General features: G+C 39.3%; 1 protein-coding gene across 6 annotated transcripts in view; it reads right to left on the bottom strand.

Moving 5' to 3' along the window:
- LOC125458504 (serine/threonine-protein kinase 32B-like) overlaps positions 1–18,767 on the bottom strand; it is a 320,594-nt gene that overhangs the window by 29,116 nt on the left and 272,711 nt on the right. For 5 of the 6 annotated variants that reach the window (XM_048543851.2, XM_048543828.2, XM_048543836.2 and 2 more), the window contains exons 7-9: positions 15,744–15,847; positions 6,173–6,289; positions 2,381–2,506 (exon numbers count right to left, since the gene is read on the bottom strand). In XM_048543851.2, coding sequence (XP_048399808.1) covers positions 2,381–2,506; positions 6,173–6,289; positions 15,744–15,847 — 347 coding nt within the window. The remainder of the gene's footprint in view (positions 1–2,380; positions 2,507–6,172; positions 6,290–15,743; positions 15,848–18,767) is intronic. The other variant, XM_048543844.2, reaches the window with a different exon arrangement.

Genomic DNA, 18,767 nt, shown 5'->3' with positions numbered 1-18,767 from the left:
AAATGTGTGCATTGGGCTTCTTACAGCTGGGTGTGCTCTAAAATTGTCCTTATTTGCAAACTCATAAATAGGTCCAAGCCTTTTATTTGTGCAAGCTTGAATGAGAGCTCATTAAAGGTATCCTGCAGGATAATCACAGAATCTCTAGAATACAGAAAGAGGTCATTCAGTCCATCAAGGGTGGACCAACCCTCCAAAGAACTTCCTAACCAGACCCACACTCCCTCCTAATCCCTGTAACCTCACATTTATCATGGCTAGTCTGCACATCCCATGACACTATTTGTCAATTTAGCACCTAACCTGCACATCTTTGGACTATGGGCAGAAACCCACACAGAAACAGGGAGAATGTGCAAACTCCACACAGTCAGTCATCCAAGGATGGAATCAAACCCAGGACCCTGGTGTTGTCAGGCAGCAGTGCTAACCACTGTGTCACCGTGCTGCCCTCTTGCTTACCACTGATCAGATTGCTACTCCCTATATACTGTGAGCACGTACAAAGTGACTTGCAGATACCACTTCTCAACCCAAAAAGTCTATCTCAAGTTACCATGGAAGAGGATGTATCTCAAAACATTTGGGCAACCGGTAAAATTAACAATTCCACACTGCTACTCTGCAGAAACACAGCAGTTAATACTAACAGGATGTGCTTTCAAGCCAAAAACACATTTTCTCTATCACACAATGATTAATGTGAGAGATGAGCTTCTGTGTCAGTACACTATCAGGTCCATTGGTCATATATCCCACTGACTGGCAGCTTGTATCAAATATTACATTCCTTCAGCTATTCACAAAATGCAGATTAATGACTGTGGTCAACAAGCTTATTCTTACAAAAATCAAAGCATAAAGTCATTTGTTAGTTGTGAGCCAATGATTGAACAGCAATTATTGAACAACCTTGAGTGTGTTAAGAATGACAGAAACAACTAAATTAAGGTCAGCATTTGAGTGTGCATCTGACTCAATCAGTAGATGTCATGTGCACTAACTTGAAAAGAGCTACCCTCAGCAGAGAAATAAAGATTTTGAAGCATAATGCTAGTTTTTGAATAAAACAAGAATGTGGCAGGCAATAGTTCCCTAGAGTGATGCATTTCCAATAGCTTTGCTTCAACTAGAGTTGCCCTGTCAGTCAATTTGCACCTTTTAGTGATACAGAGTAAGTGTTACTCCCTTTGAAATTTGCCATTCCTGAATCTGTCCTGATAAGCAAAGATGAAAAGCTTCAACTGCATGTCTTTTTCTCAGCAATACTCATCAGCGAATAAAATGCTACAATATGGAACATTTGTTGGTATAGGACAGGAGTACTGCTGAAAGAAAAGACATTTTATCAAAGATTTACAATCTGCTCTCATCAGGACAAATGACAAGAAATGCCAAAGTAAAGTGAAAACAACATTTGTACTGTATGAAATAAGACTGCTGATTGGTTGGCAAATAAACAAAAGGCATTGTAATGAAAAATGCTTGAGTTACTGATGACTGACATTTAACTGGCAAGCTTTGTTTAAGCTTTCAATGAGACAAGTTGACTCTGATTAGTCAAGCCTTCACCCTGAACAAAGAACTAGAGAATAGCTGTTACGTATTTTGTTGAGTTGAAACAGGCGTACAAAATGTTCTTTCTGTCTTCTAAAACAACAGGGCTCTGTATCTTAATACTTACAGCTTATAGTATGCCCAGTTTACCACACAGCATCCCGACAGACAATCTTAAATTAATTGTCAGTCTAATGTTTCACAATCTCATTATTAAGCAAATATCTAATTACAGAATCACATTGAATGTGAGACACTGCTATGACATTTACAGGCATGGGCTAGCTGGGTACGGCAGACCTTTGTCTGTTGTGAATAGTCAAATGGATATGCCTTTTTTATTCATTCAAGGGAAGTGGGCTTTAATAACTTTGTCAGCATTTATTGCTCATCCTTAAATACTTGAGAAGGAGCTTGTTGAAATAACTCTACAGAGGCTGGTATCCCAGCATCAAGTCAGCTTGTATGAGAGGTTGTCCTATAATCAAATAGGAACCAGGACAGTTGGTATCTAGTGAAGCTGTAGTCTCTTTTATTAAGCCTGCCTTCAAAGTTTGGACTGCCCTTTCTGCAAAACCGTGGGATGATGGATGGCATGGAGCTGTCCTTATATGTCGAATACCATGTAACTTTAGGAAATACTCAAATTCCTGCTGGTAAATGAATGCAGTATGAAACAGTTAGCATCACCTGTTATTCAAACTGAGAGTTTTGAAAAGCTTCAAAAAATGTATTTATCTTCAGCAGTACACAACAAAATAACTTACAGCAAGAGAAATGACAATCAAAATTATTAGGTTTTTCCTTCTGATTGTTAACTCACATTTGGAACAAAAGCAGGAGGGAGATTCTTCTCCAGAACTGCATCCCAGTTCACATCTGCTAGGTATGGAGAATTTTGAATGTCCTTGAGATTTGATGGCCTACATTCAGGCTCCTTCACAAGCAGCTATTATGAAACAAAATAATTATACTTTAATATTTTCATTTTGCTCTTGAATTATACCCAAATGAGAAAAGTTCAAAAACTAAAGATTTTGCTACACAACTATGATCATTGGGTATGGTCCTGTAATGTTGCTAGAATAGCAGATCGGTCTAATTTGGAAAAATGTGAGTTCCTGTCCGTTGGAAAATTTTAACTTGGGTAAAGGAAATGAATGTAGAAATAAGCATTATAATCAGTTTAAAAGTAACCATGAAGTTGATTGTTGCTAAAACCCAAACCCTATTACTAATTTGTATTCCGCTCTGGCATTCTTCTATCTACAAAAGTTAATGGACACATAACAAACAATTTGTTTCAAATGCGGTATTTTCATATGGTGGAAATTGGCTATTGGCTTAAAACGCCAATCTTTGAGGGACAAGTTCTGCCACACAAAGCTACCAACTGCCATCGCAGAGATAACACAGTGTGGAGTTGGGGGAACACAGCAGGCCAGGCAGCATCAGAAAAGTAAGAAAATTGATGGGGGTCCCGACCCGAAACGTTAACTTTCCTGCTCCTCTGATGCTGCCTGGCCTGCTGTGTTCCTCCAGCTCCACGCTGTGTTATCTCTGGCTCCAGCATCGGCAGTTCTTACTGTCTCTAAGTGCCATTGCAGGTTGTTGTTTAAAATATTGGTGTCTGTTGGCAACACATAGTAACTGCTGGTCATCAAGGTGGAGCATGCCAGTTGACAGGGGGCGTTATCATTTCTGTCATCAGCCAGTGTCCCTCCATATGATAATCACTGCTTCACGACATCACGTTCATACATGCGAGCTTTGAAATGAGCTTTATACAGCCCACTGGGCATCTGGCTCAAGCACAAAATCCTTGTGTATGACCAGGTTCCATTGTGCATACATGCTTTAGTCAATGAAGATGTCTCTATTTGACAAGAGCTAACAAACTAGGGGGCTCTGCTTTTGAGAAAACTGCCACCTTCATGATTTTGTCCTGCCAGGATACGCACATGATATACTGACAGCAAAGATGTGAATTGTTCAACTTCTTTTCTTGAAGCTGTGCGTTGTCCATGTTTCACAGCAATACACCAAGATGCTGAGAACATAGGTCTTACGAGCCATCAGTGTTGTCCCAAGTGTCGGCCTAATATTATCGCATCTGCATTTTCTGAGTGAGACAAAGATGGTAGTTGACTTTCCTCTGTTTTTATCAAGTTCTGTATGAAAGGATATAATGTTTATTATTGTGGAGTGGAGATAGCTGGATTTTCTAACAAGTTCCTGTGGGGTGTTAATTTGGTGATCACGGAGGAGATGTAACATTTTGTCCTTTGTGGCAATTTACCCTTACTCAGTCTAGCCTATATGCAACCAGAATTGCATGCCAGGCCAGTTTTGTTGGCTCCTATTTGAAAGTATATGTTTGATAGAACTTGAAAAATCTCAAACATTAATTTGAATCAGCATTCTTTGCAAGACCAAATAATCCTTTCAAAGTTAACTCTACTGCTAAATGTTGCAAGCCATTTTTGGCAAATAAGGAAGACCTTGGGATGAATGAAACTGTAACTGGTACAAAACATTCACAGATGGCACAAGGTAGATGTTCAGACTTCAGAAAAACAAACGCTCAACCATTTATTTTAAAGATTGGGAAATGAACTTGACTGAAGGCTTTCATCCATGGTTTCACGCAAAGAACTTGATATACTATTGGGCCTATTAAGATATTCCTTATGGAACAGTAAGGTTGTGACATTATAAAAGTTAGATGTCTGGGCCAAGTCCTGGTAAAAACAAAGATGTAAAATTATTGAAGAAAACATTCATTCCTGTAATCAGGAGGTTAATTTGGATCATTGTCAGTGAAACTGTCATATTGAATTGTTGCTAAATTACAACTCACTGGTGTACATGTGCATGAGGCTTTTGCTTATGGTTGCTTGAGCTTAAAGAAATTGGGCAGATCATAGAATAGAATCCCTAGTGTGGAAGCAGGCCATTTGACCCATCGAGTCCACACTGCCTACTGAAGAGTATCCCACCCAGACCAAACCCCTTACCCTATCCCTGCATCCTGCATGACTAATCCACCTGGCCTGCGCATCCCTGGACACTGTGGGCAATTTAGCATGGCCAATCTACCTAACCTGCACATCATAGGACTGGGAGGAAAGTGGAGCACTCAGAGGAAACCCACACAGACTCGGAGAGAATTTACAAACTCTGTACAGGCGGTCACCCAAAGCTGGAATCAAACCCAGATCCCTGGTACTGTGAGGCTGCAGTGCTGACCAGTGAGCCATTGTGCTGCAGTCCTATGTGCAATTTAGGACTGTTGCATAACAGTACTATCAGATGCTGTATTGTAATCTTTGCTGAATATTAAGTTAAAGAAACTTATTTCATTTGATTTGCATTGTTCATTCAATGAAAATTGCTTGAACAAAAATAATCTTACAACTTGAAAGTTACATATTTGTATTAAACAGAGAAAGCTTAACCATCGCCTTCCCATAATGAATTAAAATAGGTCATGAATGTTAATCTCATGAATTAAAAAAAACTGAACCTTTAATTGTTTCATACTAATTTGCAGAAAGGAAAATGATTTTGAAAAATAATTAAGTTATTTCGCAGTTGTCCACAGTAATTCATTTGATGTAAGGATTGAAGTGTCTGGAGAAATGGACTTTCAATTTAGTTTCAGGAGGCAGGTGGTCATGAAGAAAATTTCCAAGATGTGTAGCTTCCCATATATTCTAAGGAACAAATGTACAAACACCAAACAAATACAAAAATGGTACACCTCTAAACAGTTACTGGAATCCAGGTGCTGATTATAAACTGATCCCTTGTTTCCTTTTTCTGGTTCCCCAACCTAATATAACCATGAGAAATGCTAGAAGCATACACTTTAACTAGACTATCAAATCAGACTAGCACTTATCTCTGTTCACAAAATTCCCAACTAAAACCATTAGCATCTATTTTACCTTCCTAAGAGCATCTGATGGGCATAGTAATTGAGGTGGGCAGTGGAGAAAAGAAGGTAAGGGAAGCAAAAGCCGTTCATATATCCCAATTACAAGCAAATCTTCTCAATGGTTTGCTGGGAAGGAGATAAGTTGGTGAGGAAGCATTTTAGAAGAACTTCTTGCAGCTAAAAAGCTGAATGTGAGTCACAGGAGGATGCAAGCTTCCTTTCTGAGGCCTGGAGAAACATTCTAGATTCCACTGACCCCCTGAATGGAAGACTCTGTCTCCCACTGGACAGCTGCTTCATCCCAGCTATAATCCAACTGGGGATCAATGATGAAACCTCACAAGCACAGTGTACACATCAACCTCTTTAAACTGGGACCCTCAATCACTGAACTGCATTGTGCATGTCAAATAGTGACCAGAAGAATTCCAACAGGACCAAGATGGTAAGACTGAATGCTCCATTTTAAAGGATTTCTCACCCTCTTCTGGCTGGATAAAGTGTATTGAAATTCCAGGGTGTTTTGAAACACAGAGAGCTTTCACACATAGAGATTTAAAAAAAATCATCTTTTGCAGTAGTGAAGTGTGTTAGTATTGATTTTTTTTCTAGCTAAAAATATCTCTGTGCCAGTTGTAAAAGTGTATGGCATGACCTTTTCCTTCTATTCTTTACCTTTTTTACTAATGTCACCAAGCCTTTGGACCATGTCGAGGAGCAGTGCACTTTCTCAGTATTAATCATGTGGAGTATTTCTTCCACTGGCGTATTGGAATGAATGTCATATGGTCTCTGTGAGATAAAATACAACAGAATTGCTTAACATTTACTTGGTGTATTCTTTTAAACGGGCAGTAAGTGTCAAGGACTGTTACTGCTAAAGTCCTTTTACTTCCTATCAGTAACAAAATGTAATAAAGTATGAATCATCATGATCAAAGTTGGTGAATGGCAAGGTTCACAGTTAAATAAATGTAAATTTGCCAGTTGTGGCAAGTTAAAAATGCTATCACATATTTCGTTCTGATGAAGGGCTACACATCTGAAACATGAAATCTGTTTATTTCTCTCAAATTTTCAGTACTTTCTACTTGCTTCAACATATCCTAAGAAACAGTGTAAAAATCCTGTACATAACTTTATTAGAAATTCTGCCATTATGTCATTGTACCATACTGAAAATCAATGTGGTTTTGAGACTTTCAAGCATGCTTTTGAACTAAAATTTTCAACATCAAAATACTCCTTTTCTCATTTGATAAAGAAGAGAACAATTTTGCTTTAAAAATGTTTTACATTTGGCTTGAACTATATTTTGTTTGTTGATAACCATCTCTGCATAAAATTGAAGGCTTATTTGTGCCCTAAAAAATTCACATATTACCAATGAATGAAAGGATTATCCCTGCTCAACTATTACCTAACTACATTAACCCAGGTGCTCCAAAAGCTTTCAATTTATAATTTCAAATCCATTCAAGACACGGTCTTCAATAGCTCTGAAGTTTTCGCCAAGACAGTAATGTTCTAAGATCTCAATATTCCCTAAACTCTGATCTCCTATTGATCTACCTCTCCTTATGTCTCATTATTGGATGCTGTACGTTTCATGTTGTACAGTGAGAATGGATATGACAATGAGATGGTGATGTATTAGTCTATACCAATGTGCAAATTATTTACAGAGAACAGTATCATGTATTATGGTGTAAATAAAAGAGTTTGAAAAGCCTACTAAAGACAGACAACAGCCACTAATTGGTAAGGGGGAAACCATCATAGGGACCAAAATAATAGCAGAGAAAAGGCCATATCTCCAATGTGCAGAATAGATCCTTAAGACATAAGCTTCATTGTAACACAAACCATTTTAGCCACCTTGGCCCAAAACTCTAGAATTCTGCCTTGTCCCACTCTGCTTCTTTATGCTGTCTCTCCACGCTTAAGACCTTTTGTAAAATTAAATTCTACAGCCAGCCCTTTAGCCATCTCTGCCAATAAGGGCTTTCTGTCAGTTTTTGTCTGATGACACTTGAATGAAATGTGAGAATTTTTTCAGTGCTAAAGATTCTATAAAAATTCAGTTGTTGTTCTTATACCTCTCCTTATAAACAAGGTAAGTTGATTTTTTTCCCTGTAATTACCTGCGTTGGTAAGCACATTTGAAATTTATTTAGTGAGCGATATCCCCCTTTGTATGAGAGAAGAACAGCTCCAAACTGCTCTGTTGAAATAAAATAAAAGTAGTTTTGACAGGGACTGGCCATATGGGACATTGGTATCTTCAAATCGCTGGTATTGCGTGTCTGCCACAACAATTCAAACATTACTAAAGGGAGTTCAACAGGGAAGGGATTAATTATTTTTATTCTGTTCATCACTTAGCTGAGAGTGTTGTTTAAATTGCTGAGCGAGTGTCAATACAGCATACTTCCAGTGAACTCCCAAGCTTTCAAAATTGAGTACAAAATTTCCTCTAATATTATAATAGAACCAATGCTCCCACCCACTGCCTTGTTATGATAAGTACAGGAGTATTTAATATGCAGGTGTGGATTACAAAGTTCTGGTGTTGTTCAGCTGAGTACAGAATCCCCAAAGTTAACTCAGGCCCATGGAGCTTTGGGCAACACAAATATTAGTCTCGGCATTTTAATTGCAGATTTATTACATTCTAACCCAAATTATCGTGGTTCTGCTTGGTTTTTCACTTGATTCTTCCTTTGCATTACTAACTTTATACATCACATTCTTAATTACTTTTCCTATTGAATTCATCTTCTTTCTTGAAAAATGACCTTGCACTTTACTATGTAAATTCTGCCTCCCTCAGTTCTTATCATTGATTCATTTCCACTTAATTCCACACCTCTGGTTCTGTCTCATCAATGTCTTAGCAGTTCTATTCCTATCCTCATCTTGCTGAATTCAGCTCCTTAAGGGATTTTCAACAGTATTATTCCCCCAGACATCTCCCTTGGTACCTTTAGTTATTTAAATGCCAGCAGCTCAGTTAGAGGATCTCTCATGCTGCTCAGCCTTTTACAAGTAATTGCCCTATCCCCCTACAGAACTTTCAAAAGCATGAGCATGCAATGATGACAAGCCTCAAATCTGAGTTGCTTAATGCAAGAGTCTCGGCAAAGCATGCAGCAAAATTTTCATTTATTTTTTGTGCGTTTGATAAGTGTGAGGTGTTACATGTTAGAACGACAAATCAGGGCAGGATGTATACACTTAATGGTAACGTCCTGGGGAGTGTTGCCAAACAAAGAAACCTTGGAGTGTAGGTTCATAGTTCCTTGAAAGTGGAGTACCCGGTAGACAGGATAGTGAAGAAGGCATTTGGTATGCTTGTCTTTACTGGTCAATGCATTGAGTACAGGAGTTGGGAGGTCATGTTGAGGCTGTACAGGACATTGGTTAGGCCACATATGGAATGCATATGCATGCAGTTCTGTTCTCCCTGCTCTCGGAAAGATGCTGTGAAACTTGAGAGGGTGCAGAAAAGATTTGCAAGTGTGTTGCCAGGGTTGAGGGGTTGAGTTATAGGGAGAGGTTGAATAGGCGGGGGTTATTTTCCCTGGAGAGTCGGAGACTGAGGCATGACCTTATAAAAGTTTATAAAATCATGAGGGGCATGGATAGGGTGAACAGCTAAGGTCTTTTCCCCGGGGGAGGGTAGTTCAAAATTAGAGGGCATACATTTAAAGTGAGAGGAGAAAGATTTGAAAGGGGCCCAAGGAGCAACTTTTTCACGCAGAGGGTGGTGTGTATATGGAATGAGCTGCCAGAGGAAGTTGTGGAGGATGGTACAATTACAACATTTAAAAGGCATTTAGGCGCGTACATGAATAGTAAGGGTTGAGAGGGATACGAACCAATTGCTAGAAAATGGGACTAGATTAATTTGGGATAACTGGTCACATGGATAAATTGGACTGAAGAGTCTGTTTCCGTGCTATGACCCTTTCTCTTCCATGTGCAGTAATAAGTAACATATTTACAGTTCTTTCACAATGCAGGGGTGGTCTCAATCAATCTATTTTCATTTGCAGATCTCACTTTAGGGGGAACAGATATGTAGTGGTAATTTCACCGGATTAGCAATTCCAAAGTCACAGGCAAAGCCTTGGGGATGCAAGTTGAAATCTTACTGTGGCAGGTGACACAATTTGAAGATAAGTGATAGTTTAGGAGTACAGTGCTAGTGTTAACGGTGGGGACCTTGAAAACATCATGGATTGTCACAAAAAGCCATCTGGTCCAGCAAAGCCCTTTGGAGAATGGAAATTACCATCCTTGTCTGGCCTAGTCTACATGAGACACCAGACACATCTCTATTTGGTTGACTCTTGACTGTCCTCTGAAATGGCCTCACAAGCTACTTAATTCAGGAGTAATTAAGGATGGGGAACATATGCTGGCTTTCTCTGCACTGTCTACAACCTATTAAAGATAAAAAATAGTAAAAAATTACAGATCTTTCATGCTGGGAGAGTAAGAACTGCTGATGAAGGAGTCAGAGATAACACAGTGTGGAGCTGGAGGTGCACAGGAGGCCAGGCAGCATCAGAGGAGCAGAAAAGTTGACATTTCGGGTCAGAACCCTTCTTCAGAAAATGAACTAGAAGTTCATAAAAAGAAAATGAACTTTCTGAAGAAGGGTCCCGAACCAAAACATCACTTTCCTGCTCCTCTGATGCTGCCTGGCCTGCTGTGCTCTTCCAGCTGTACACTGTATTAACGCTTTCATGTTGCTTTGTCTCACCAATCATTATTATTATTGATGGACTCACTCAGCACGTTCAAAATTAGCCAAATTTGGAAGAGCTGTAAATTCAGCTATATCTCCATGATCACCCATTTTGTGACACTGTACAAATGAAAATGATTCCAACAAGTTTACTCAGTTGAACTGCACAGATATATTGCTCAGCGTAATGTGTAAACCACCAGTCAGTGGCAAGTACATTGAGGAAGAAATCTACAAGGAAATTGCAGAGACATGTAAACATCACAGAGTAGTTATGATGGGCTCTTCAAATACATGTATATTGACTGGGATAGTAGTAACGTAAGGGACAGCGATGGGCAAGTATTCCTAGATTGTGTTTTGCTGTATTTCCGAGAGCAGAATGTCTCCAGTCCAACAAGCAAGAAGCAACTGTTACACCTAATTCTTGGAAACGAGGCAGGCCAAGAAGATCACATAATATGGGAAACATTTAAAGGATAGTGATCCTCATGACATTATGTACAGAATGAAGGCAGAAAATGACTTTGGTCAATCCAAAAGTAAGAATAATCACTTCAATGGGGATGACAAACGAGATAGAAATGAAGTTAAGGAAGAAAAGGTATGCTTATAGCAGGAGGTAGGTAGTAAATACATTTGAGAACCAATCTGAATTCAGACGCTCAAAAGATAGGTGAAAGAACAAATATGAGAAACAAAGAGAGATTATAGAAAGAAAACTGACAGCTAACATAAAAGGAAACCCCAATGTCTTCTATAAGAACATTAATATTAAAATAGTGGTCAAAGAGGAGTCGGGCTGAATAAGGACCACAAAGGGGTTCACACTTCCAGATATGAGACTCACTTGAGGTAATTAAATGTATACTTTGTACCTTTGTACCATTAGCTGCAAGACCATGGTGACAGAGGTGAAAACTCAAATTGATAGGGAGAATAAGCTCTTGGAATTTGGCATTGATAGGACATTGGGGTCAGATGAGATGCAACCAAGGATATTGAAGGATGTGAGGGTGGAAATTGGAAGGTGTTTGACAATTATGTTTCAGAGTGGTGCTGGAGGACTGAAGAATCACCCCTCCCTACCTCCCCACCTATACTCTCCTCTCCACCTATCTTCTCCTGTATCCATCTTTGGTCCGCCTCCCCCTCTCTCCCTATTTAGTTCAGAACCTTCTCCCCATCCCCCTTTTCTGATGAAGGGTCTAGGCCTGATAGGTCAGTTTTTGTGCTCCTAAGATGCTGCTTGGCCTTCTGTGTTCATTCAGCTCCACACTTTGTTATCAAAAATATTATGCTATTGTTTAAAAAAAATTGTAAAGACTGTTTGAGCAATTATTGACCAGTCAATTAATTTCAGTGATGAGCAAGCTACTAGAAACGACTATCTGGGATAGAATTAATGCCATGTGAGAAATTATGGATTGAATTGGAAAAGTCAGTATGGGGCGTAAGGAAAAATGTCCAACTAGCTCGCTGGGATTATTTTGAAGAGGTAACAAAAAGGGTTGATGAGTACAAGGCTGTTGATGTGGTGTTCTTGGATTTCTAAAAGAGATTTGATACACTAACACATGATGGGCTTGTGAGGAAAGTTATATGTCATGGGATGAAAAGGGATAATAGCAATATCGATATTAGTTTAGCTGGGTGGTAGGAAACACAGAGCATACTTTGGGCTAATGTTAGGGTTATGAGAATGGCTCATGAGAATGGGACTGGGATGAGATAATTCAGTTATGAGGAATGATTGAAGAAACTAGATTATTTTTCCTGGAGTGTAGAAGGCTAAGAGCAGATTTGATAGATGTGTTTAATATCATGAGGGGTCCAGACTAAATGGATGAGGAGAAATTGTTTTTATTTGTAAATGTACTTGTATCAAGAACTGAGAAGCAGGTAAGAAAAAAAACTTTTTCGCACAGTGAGTAGAAACGATATGGGGGGCACTGCTGGAATGGTGGAGGCAGGTTCGATTAAGGTACGTAAGAAGACGCTGAATGATTATTGAAATGAAGACAATGTGCACCATTACAGGGACAAGTCAGGAGACTGGTACTGAGTTAAAATGCTCAGAGATCTAGTGCAGACACAATAGACTTCTGCAATAGAACAAATTCTGTGATTCTAGGTAGGAATTGCCAATTTTCACTGTTTCCCGTACTGGCCGATCAGGCAGGGGTCTTTATGCTAAGAGTGCTGATACAAAAGTTGGTTGAGGATTGGACTCATGGAATCCAACAGGCTGCCATTAATTACCACAAATGATAATAAATGGATAGTCCAAAACGTCAGCTTTTGTGCTTCTAAGATGCTGCTTGACCTGCTGTGTTCATCCAACTCTACACTTTGTTATCTCGGATTCTCCAGCATCTGCAGTTCCAATTATCTCTGATAAATGGGCAGTAGTTGGATTACATGATGAACAATGCCACTTATGAGTGGAACCCAACAAAGAACCAATGCCTTCCGGAAGTGAAAATTAGAAAATAAGGAAACAAAAACTAGTCATTAAGCACTCTGATTTATAAAATCTTAAAAGCTATTTGCTTACCTTAGAATGTTTATTTACTATGATATTAATGGTTACTGTGTTCAAAGATGAGCCATGTCTGGAGCAAAATACTTACTATTGTGACAGAGATGTTTATTTTATTTCCCTGAAGTGAATGTAATGAGAACTGGAACTGCTAGGGCACGTTCTAGCTGATGAGATGTAGTATTGAATGATGATTCTTTTGTGAATTGAACGCATCACAGCTGTTGCTTTTCATTACTTTGAGCTTTGTATGCAAGCTGCGTCCTTTCTTGACTAAAACATAGTTTAATAAATTATTTCTGCTGTATACAACATGCTTTTAATATATTTTATTCACAGTAATTAAAAAGTATCTCTCTAGTTACACTGGCATTAATGAAGAATGGAAGTTAAAATCAACCTGCTGGTAATAGATTGTGACTCCTGTGAAGTGAGCCATAGTTGTTGATAATAATGGAAGTGTGAGTTGTCCACGTCAGTTTCAGAATGCATAAAATCGGTTTGTCATTAAATTCGTAGAAGGAAATGCAAAAGTATACTGTAGCTGTAACTGAATATATCACGGAAGCACTTTTTTAAAGCAGGATTTTAAAATATTACAAAAAATATTATGGAGAATATATTAATGTCAGATTTTGAAGGTAATGAAGATATCGAAATATTCTGGATCATTAATAGGTGTAGCATTTTGATGGATTTTAGCATTGCTGACAAGGCAGTGGCATCTGCATTAGTCTTGCAAAAGTGACGGTCAGCCACATTCTCAAAACATGTAGTCAATGCAGTATGCTCACAGTGTGGTTACTTCCACGATTTCGACCCAATGACAGTAAAGGAACTTCCCGGTCAGAATGGCAAGTGATTTGGAGACTCTGATGCAGGGATTGATGTTCCCATATGCCTGCTGCCCTTGTCTTTCTTAGTAGTTGAGGTTTGGTATTTTAGTAGTCTGGGGTTGCAAGGTTCTGTTAAATGAACCTTGGTGAATCACTGTAGTTAGTTTTGTAGTTGGCACATATTAACAGCTACTGTGCAACACTAATGGACAGATTGAATCTCTCAGGTGAGAGCTGAGATACTGAGAGACAGGATGCTACGTCTTGGATGATGTCAAGTTTCTTAAGTATTGTTGGAGTTATACTCACTGATGTGCTCTATCAAGTTCTGACTTAATCCCTTGCAGTGGTGAACAGAATTTGGGCAGTCAGAAGGTGGATTACTTGCTACAGAATTCCCAATCTCTGCCCTGCTTTGTAGCCACTGTAAATAGTTGATCCAGTTCGGTTTCTGATCAATGAGAATCCCCAGGATGTCGATGGTGGGGAATTCAGTGATGGGTAATGTCATTGAATATCAAGAAAAAATGGTTAGACAATCTCTTATTGGCTCTTTTGTAGTGCAAATATTACTTGCCATTTTTATCCCAAGCCTGAATGTTGTCCCCATCTTGCAGCATTTGGGCATGGGCTGCTTCAGTATCAAAGTATTCCTGAACATGACATAATTGTCAAAAAATTACAAATTCTGACCTTAATATGGAGGGAAGGTCAATGATGAAGCATCTGAAAATGGTTGGTTCTAGGACATCTTCCTTAGGATCTCTTACAGCCATATCTTGGTGGTCAATCATTTCATACACAAGAATTATAGGCATCTCCCTTATGTTTGGTATTAACTCTAGCCAGCAGAGAATTTCCCCCGATTCCCATGGATGCTAGTTTTGCTGGAGTTCCTTGATGCCAGATTCTGTCAAATGCTGCATTGATGTCAATGACAGTCAGTCCTTCTCCACTTTTGGAGTTCAGCTCTCCTGTTCAAGTACGGATCAAAGCCGAAATGAGTTTTGGAGAATGGGCCTGGAATGATCCAAAGTGAGCTTGGCTGAGCAGGCCAATTTTTTAGTAAGCTCTCCTTGATTGCACTGTCAGTGGCATCTTCGATCACTTTGCTGATGATTGAGTGTGAATTGATGGGGCATAATTGGCCAAACTGAAATTTTCCGTCTTTGAGTGGTGTAGATTACAATACCAAAATCACATTTTTTTACTTATAAATTCACCGTGATTTAAAAAGAAAACTAGATTGCTCCATTTAATTTTCTGAGTTGAGGGCCTCCCATCCTTCAAAACATTGGTACCCTCACTCTAAGGGACAAGAATAAGACCTTTGAACAACTTTACAGAAGGTTTCTACCCCCAACTGTGAGTCATCGCACTTTGAGGCACCATGAACCTGTGAGATTGGTAAAAGCCTGCCTGACTCCATACAATTGCAGGATCTAGAAGATGCCTAAGAGGAGTTGGCCAGGTTGGGAGTGCAGAGATTGGGCTCATGGCTCAAACCATCCTGCATTCCTGATCCACAATAGTGAAAATTGTGGTGCCAAAAATGTAGTCAGGAATCTTGCAATTTCCATCTTGACATATCCCCAAATGCCTGAAAATCCAGCCCAACATTTTGTTGTAACGTTTGTACTTTGTATCAGTTCTAAATACAAGTAACATTGTTATCTTAATAACTTTGGAATATTGCTTTCAAATGAGAATGGTGATGGCTCAGTTATCAGGCAACAATCTTCCTCTAGCCTTCTGCATTGAAACTAAAAGCTGGAGATATTCCTGGTTGTACTGTTATCATGTTTGTGAGACTATTCAATACAGGCTGTCCACCATACGGGTTTAGATAGTAATTTTAGTTAATTACATACTATATCACACACAATTTTATCCTAAAGATTGTTGCAATGGAGAGTCTTATTCATATATTCATGTTTAATACACAAAATTTGATTTACAATGGTTGTGACAAAATGAAATGCATAATGTAACATGTTCATGCTACAGATTTTAGTTTAGAATTCAATCCCTTTATATTATTAGCTCCTTGCACTAGGAGAGAGAATCTGACATCTTGCATGGCAATAATAAGATTCAGATAGTACATCTTACCCAGCCTCGCAACAGTTCATAAGACGTAATGCCTAGTGACCACCAGTCTACTGGATATGAATATCCAGGGCCTCCTTCCAAAAATGTCTGAAAAAGCTCCGGAGCTAAGGAGAGATGAAGAGTAGACAAAATCAACCTTGCTTACTTACATTCTGTAGTGTAATGGATTGAATTAGTTAATGTCTAGGAGTTTCATATCTCATTAGAATGATGGAAAAGATCCATATGAGTGAAACATCTACGGAGAATCATCATGGCTTCTGCAGAATCAGTGATAACCCTGCACATTGCATTAATTCCTTAATATATAATGTACTAGTCATTGTAGAGCTCTTATGGCATAGATTATTCTTTTGTCTCTTTCTTAGTTGTATTTCTGGTGAGTGCAAGATTGTTCTGTCAATGGTCACATCAATAACTTTGAACTTACACTGGATAGTTTTATCAAATAAACTGCACTGCTTACAACCAACTGGAATTCAATGACATGGTCCAGGAAGGATTGAACTAAAAGTCAAGAGAAAGTTTTAGACAACACTCAAGTACAAGGAAAAGCATATGTTGTAAAAATTTTATGTCTTACAGATGCAGCATTTTTGCTTTTTACGTCAAAGAGCTTGTATATATCCTCAACTTATCAGACACGTAGAAGGAGGTAAGCAGGAAGTAAGGCAGAGTAATATCCTAGACCTAACCATCTTCAACTGCTTCATCAACAACCTTCACTTTATCATAAGGTCAGAAATAGTTTCTGATGATTGCACAATGCTCAGGGCTATTTGTAACTCCGCAGATACTGAAGAAATCCATGTCCGAAGACAGTAAGGCCTCGGCAGTATGCGTCTAGATTGTGCTGGCAAGTGGCAATTATCATTCATGCTTCATGAGGCAAGCTGCTCGTATGGATAGAAGATTGACTGTCTGGCAGAAAGCAGAGATTGGGAATAAAGGGGTCTTTCTCAGGATGGTAGCCAGTGACAAGTGGTGTTCCGCAAGGGTCAGTGCTGGGATCACAACTTTTCACTTTGTACATTAATGGTCTAGATGAAAGAACTGAGGGAATTCTGGCTGAGTTTGCAAATGATACAAAGATAGGTGGAGGGGCAGGTAGCATTGAGGAGGTGGGGAGACGGCAGAATGATTGGGACAGATTAGGAGAGTGGGCAAAGAAGTGGCAGCTGGAGTACAACATGGGAAAGTGTGAGGTCATGCATTTTGGTAAAAAGAATAAAAGCATGGACTGTTTTCTAAATGGGGTGAAAATTCAGAAGTCTGAAGTGCAAAGAGACTTGGGAGCACTAGTCCAAGATTCTCTCAAGGTAAATTTGCAGGTTGAGTCAGTAGTCAAGAAGGCAAATACAATGTTGGCATTTATTTTGAGAGGACCTGAATAAAAAAAGCAGGGAGGTACTACTGAGGCTTTATAAGGCTCTGGTCAGTCCGCATTTGGAGCACTGTACGCAGTTTTGGGCCCCATATCTCAGGAAGGATGTACTGGCCCTGGAGCGGGCTCAGAGGAAGTTCACGAGAATGGACCCAGGAGTGGAAGCCTTAACATATGAGGAATATTTGAGGACTCTGGGACTATACTCATTGGAGTTTAGAAGGCTGAGGGGGAATCTAATTGAAGCTTTCCAAATACTGAAGGGCCTGGACAAAGTGGGTGTTAGGAAGATGCTTCAATTGGTAGGAGAGAAAGGGGCCCAAAGGCACAGCCTTAGAGTAAAGGGAAGATCTTTTAAAATGGAGATAAGGAGAAACTTCTTCAGCCAGAGAGCAGTGAATCTATGGAATTCATTGCCACAGAAGGCTGTGGAGGCCACATCATTGAGTACATTTACAACTGAGATAGATATGTTCTTGATTATCAAGGGGATCAAGGGTTATGGCGAGAAACTAGGAGAATGGGGTTCAGGAACTTATCAGCCATGATTGAATGGTGGAGCAGACTCGATGGGTTGAATGGCCTAATTTCTGCTCCTATGTTTTATGGTCTTTTAAGTATAAGCTGAAGACTACTTCCAACAAGAGTGAATCTAACTATCACCTCTTGCATTCACTGATATCACCATGGCTGAATGCCCCACTATTACATCCTGGGGGTTATCCTTGACCAGAAACTGAGCTGAGCTAGCCATATAAGGTTAGGGAGAATGTAGCGAGTAACTCAACTCCTGATTCCCCAAAGCCAATCTTCAATTACAAAGCACAAGTGTGATGAAATAATCCCTGCTTGCTTGGCCAAGTGAAACTCCAAAAAAACTCAGGAAGCTTGACACCATTCAGAACAAAGCAGCCTGCTTGATTGACACCATATTCACAATACTGAGTTCTTCCGCACTGACCCTCAATAGCAGCAGTGTGTACCATCCAGAAGATGCAGTGCAGAAACTCATCAAGGCTGCTTAGACAATATCTTACAAATCTATGACTACCACTAGGTAGAAGGACAAGGGCAGCAGATACACAGGAATATCACCGGCAAATTCCCCATGTAAGCCATTCACCTTTCTGAGCTGGAAATATTTTATTTTTCCTTCACTATGGGCCAAATTCTGGAAGTCCATCCCTTACAGCTTTATGAGTATACCCAGACCAAATGGACTGCAGTGGTGCATGCATGCAGCTCGACATCACGTTCTCAAGGGCAATTAAGGAGAATAGCAAATTAGGAGGGTCAACATATGTTACAAAAACATACTGAAAGGTTTGGTCAGTGGGAAAAGATGGAGCATGTTGTGGAAAGATATGAAATCGTTCAATTTTTGAGGAAAATTTAAAAAGCATATTATCTAAATGTTGAGATATCAGACTTCTGAGATGCAAATTAATTTGGACATCCTCATGAATAAATCACAAAAAAAACATATACTGTGCAGGTGCAGCAAGTAATTAGGAAAGATAATAGAATATTATCACTTATCACAAGGGAAATTAAGAATAAAAGATTATGTTTCAATTATACTGGTCACCTCATTCAGTGAAGTTGTAAATGCATTGGAAGCAGTTGACAGAAAGTTAACT

Source organism: Stegostoma tigrinum, chromosome 1 (genome assembly GCF_030684315.1).
Source record: "Stegostoma tigrinum isolate sSteTig4 chromosome 1, sSteTig4.hap1, whole genome shotgun sequence".
Lineage (NCBI taxonomy): Eukaryota > Metazoa > Chordata > Chondrichthyes > Orectolobiformes > Stegostomatidae > Stegostoma > Stegostoma tigrinum.
The sequence above is the reverse complement of the archived record's forward strand: the minus strand, read 5'-3'. Positions and strand labels throughout refer to the sequence as shown.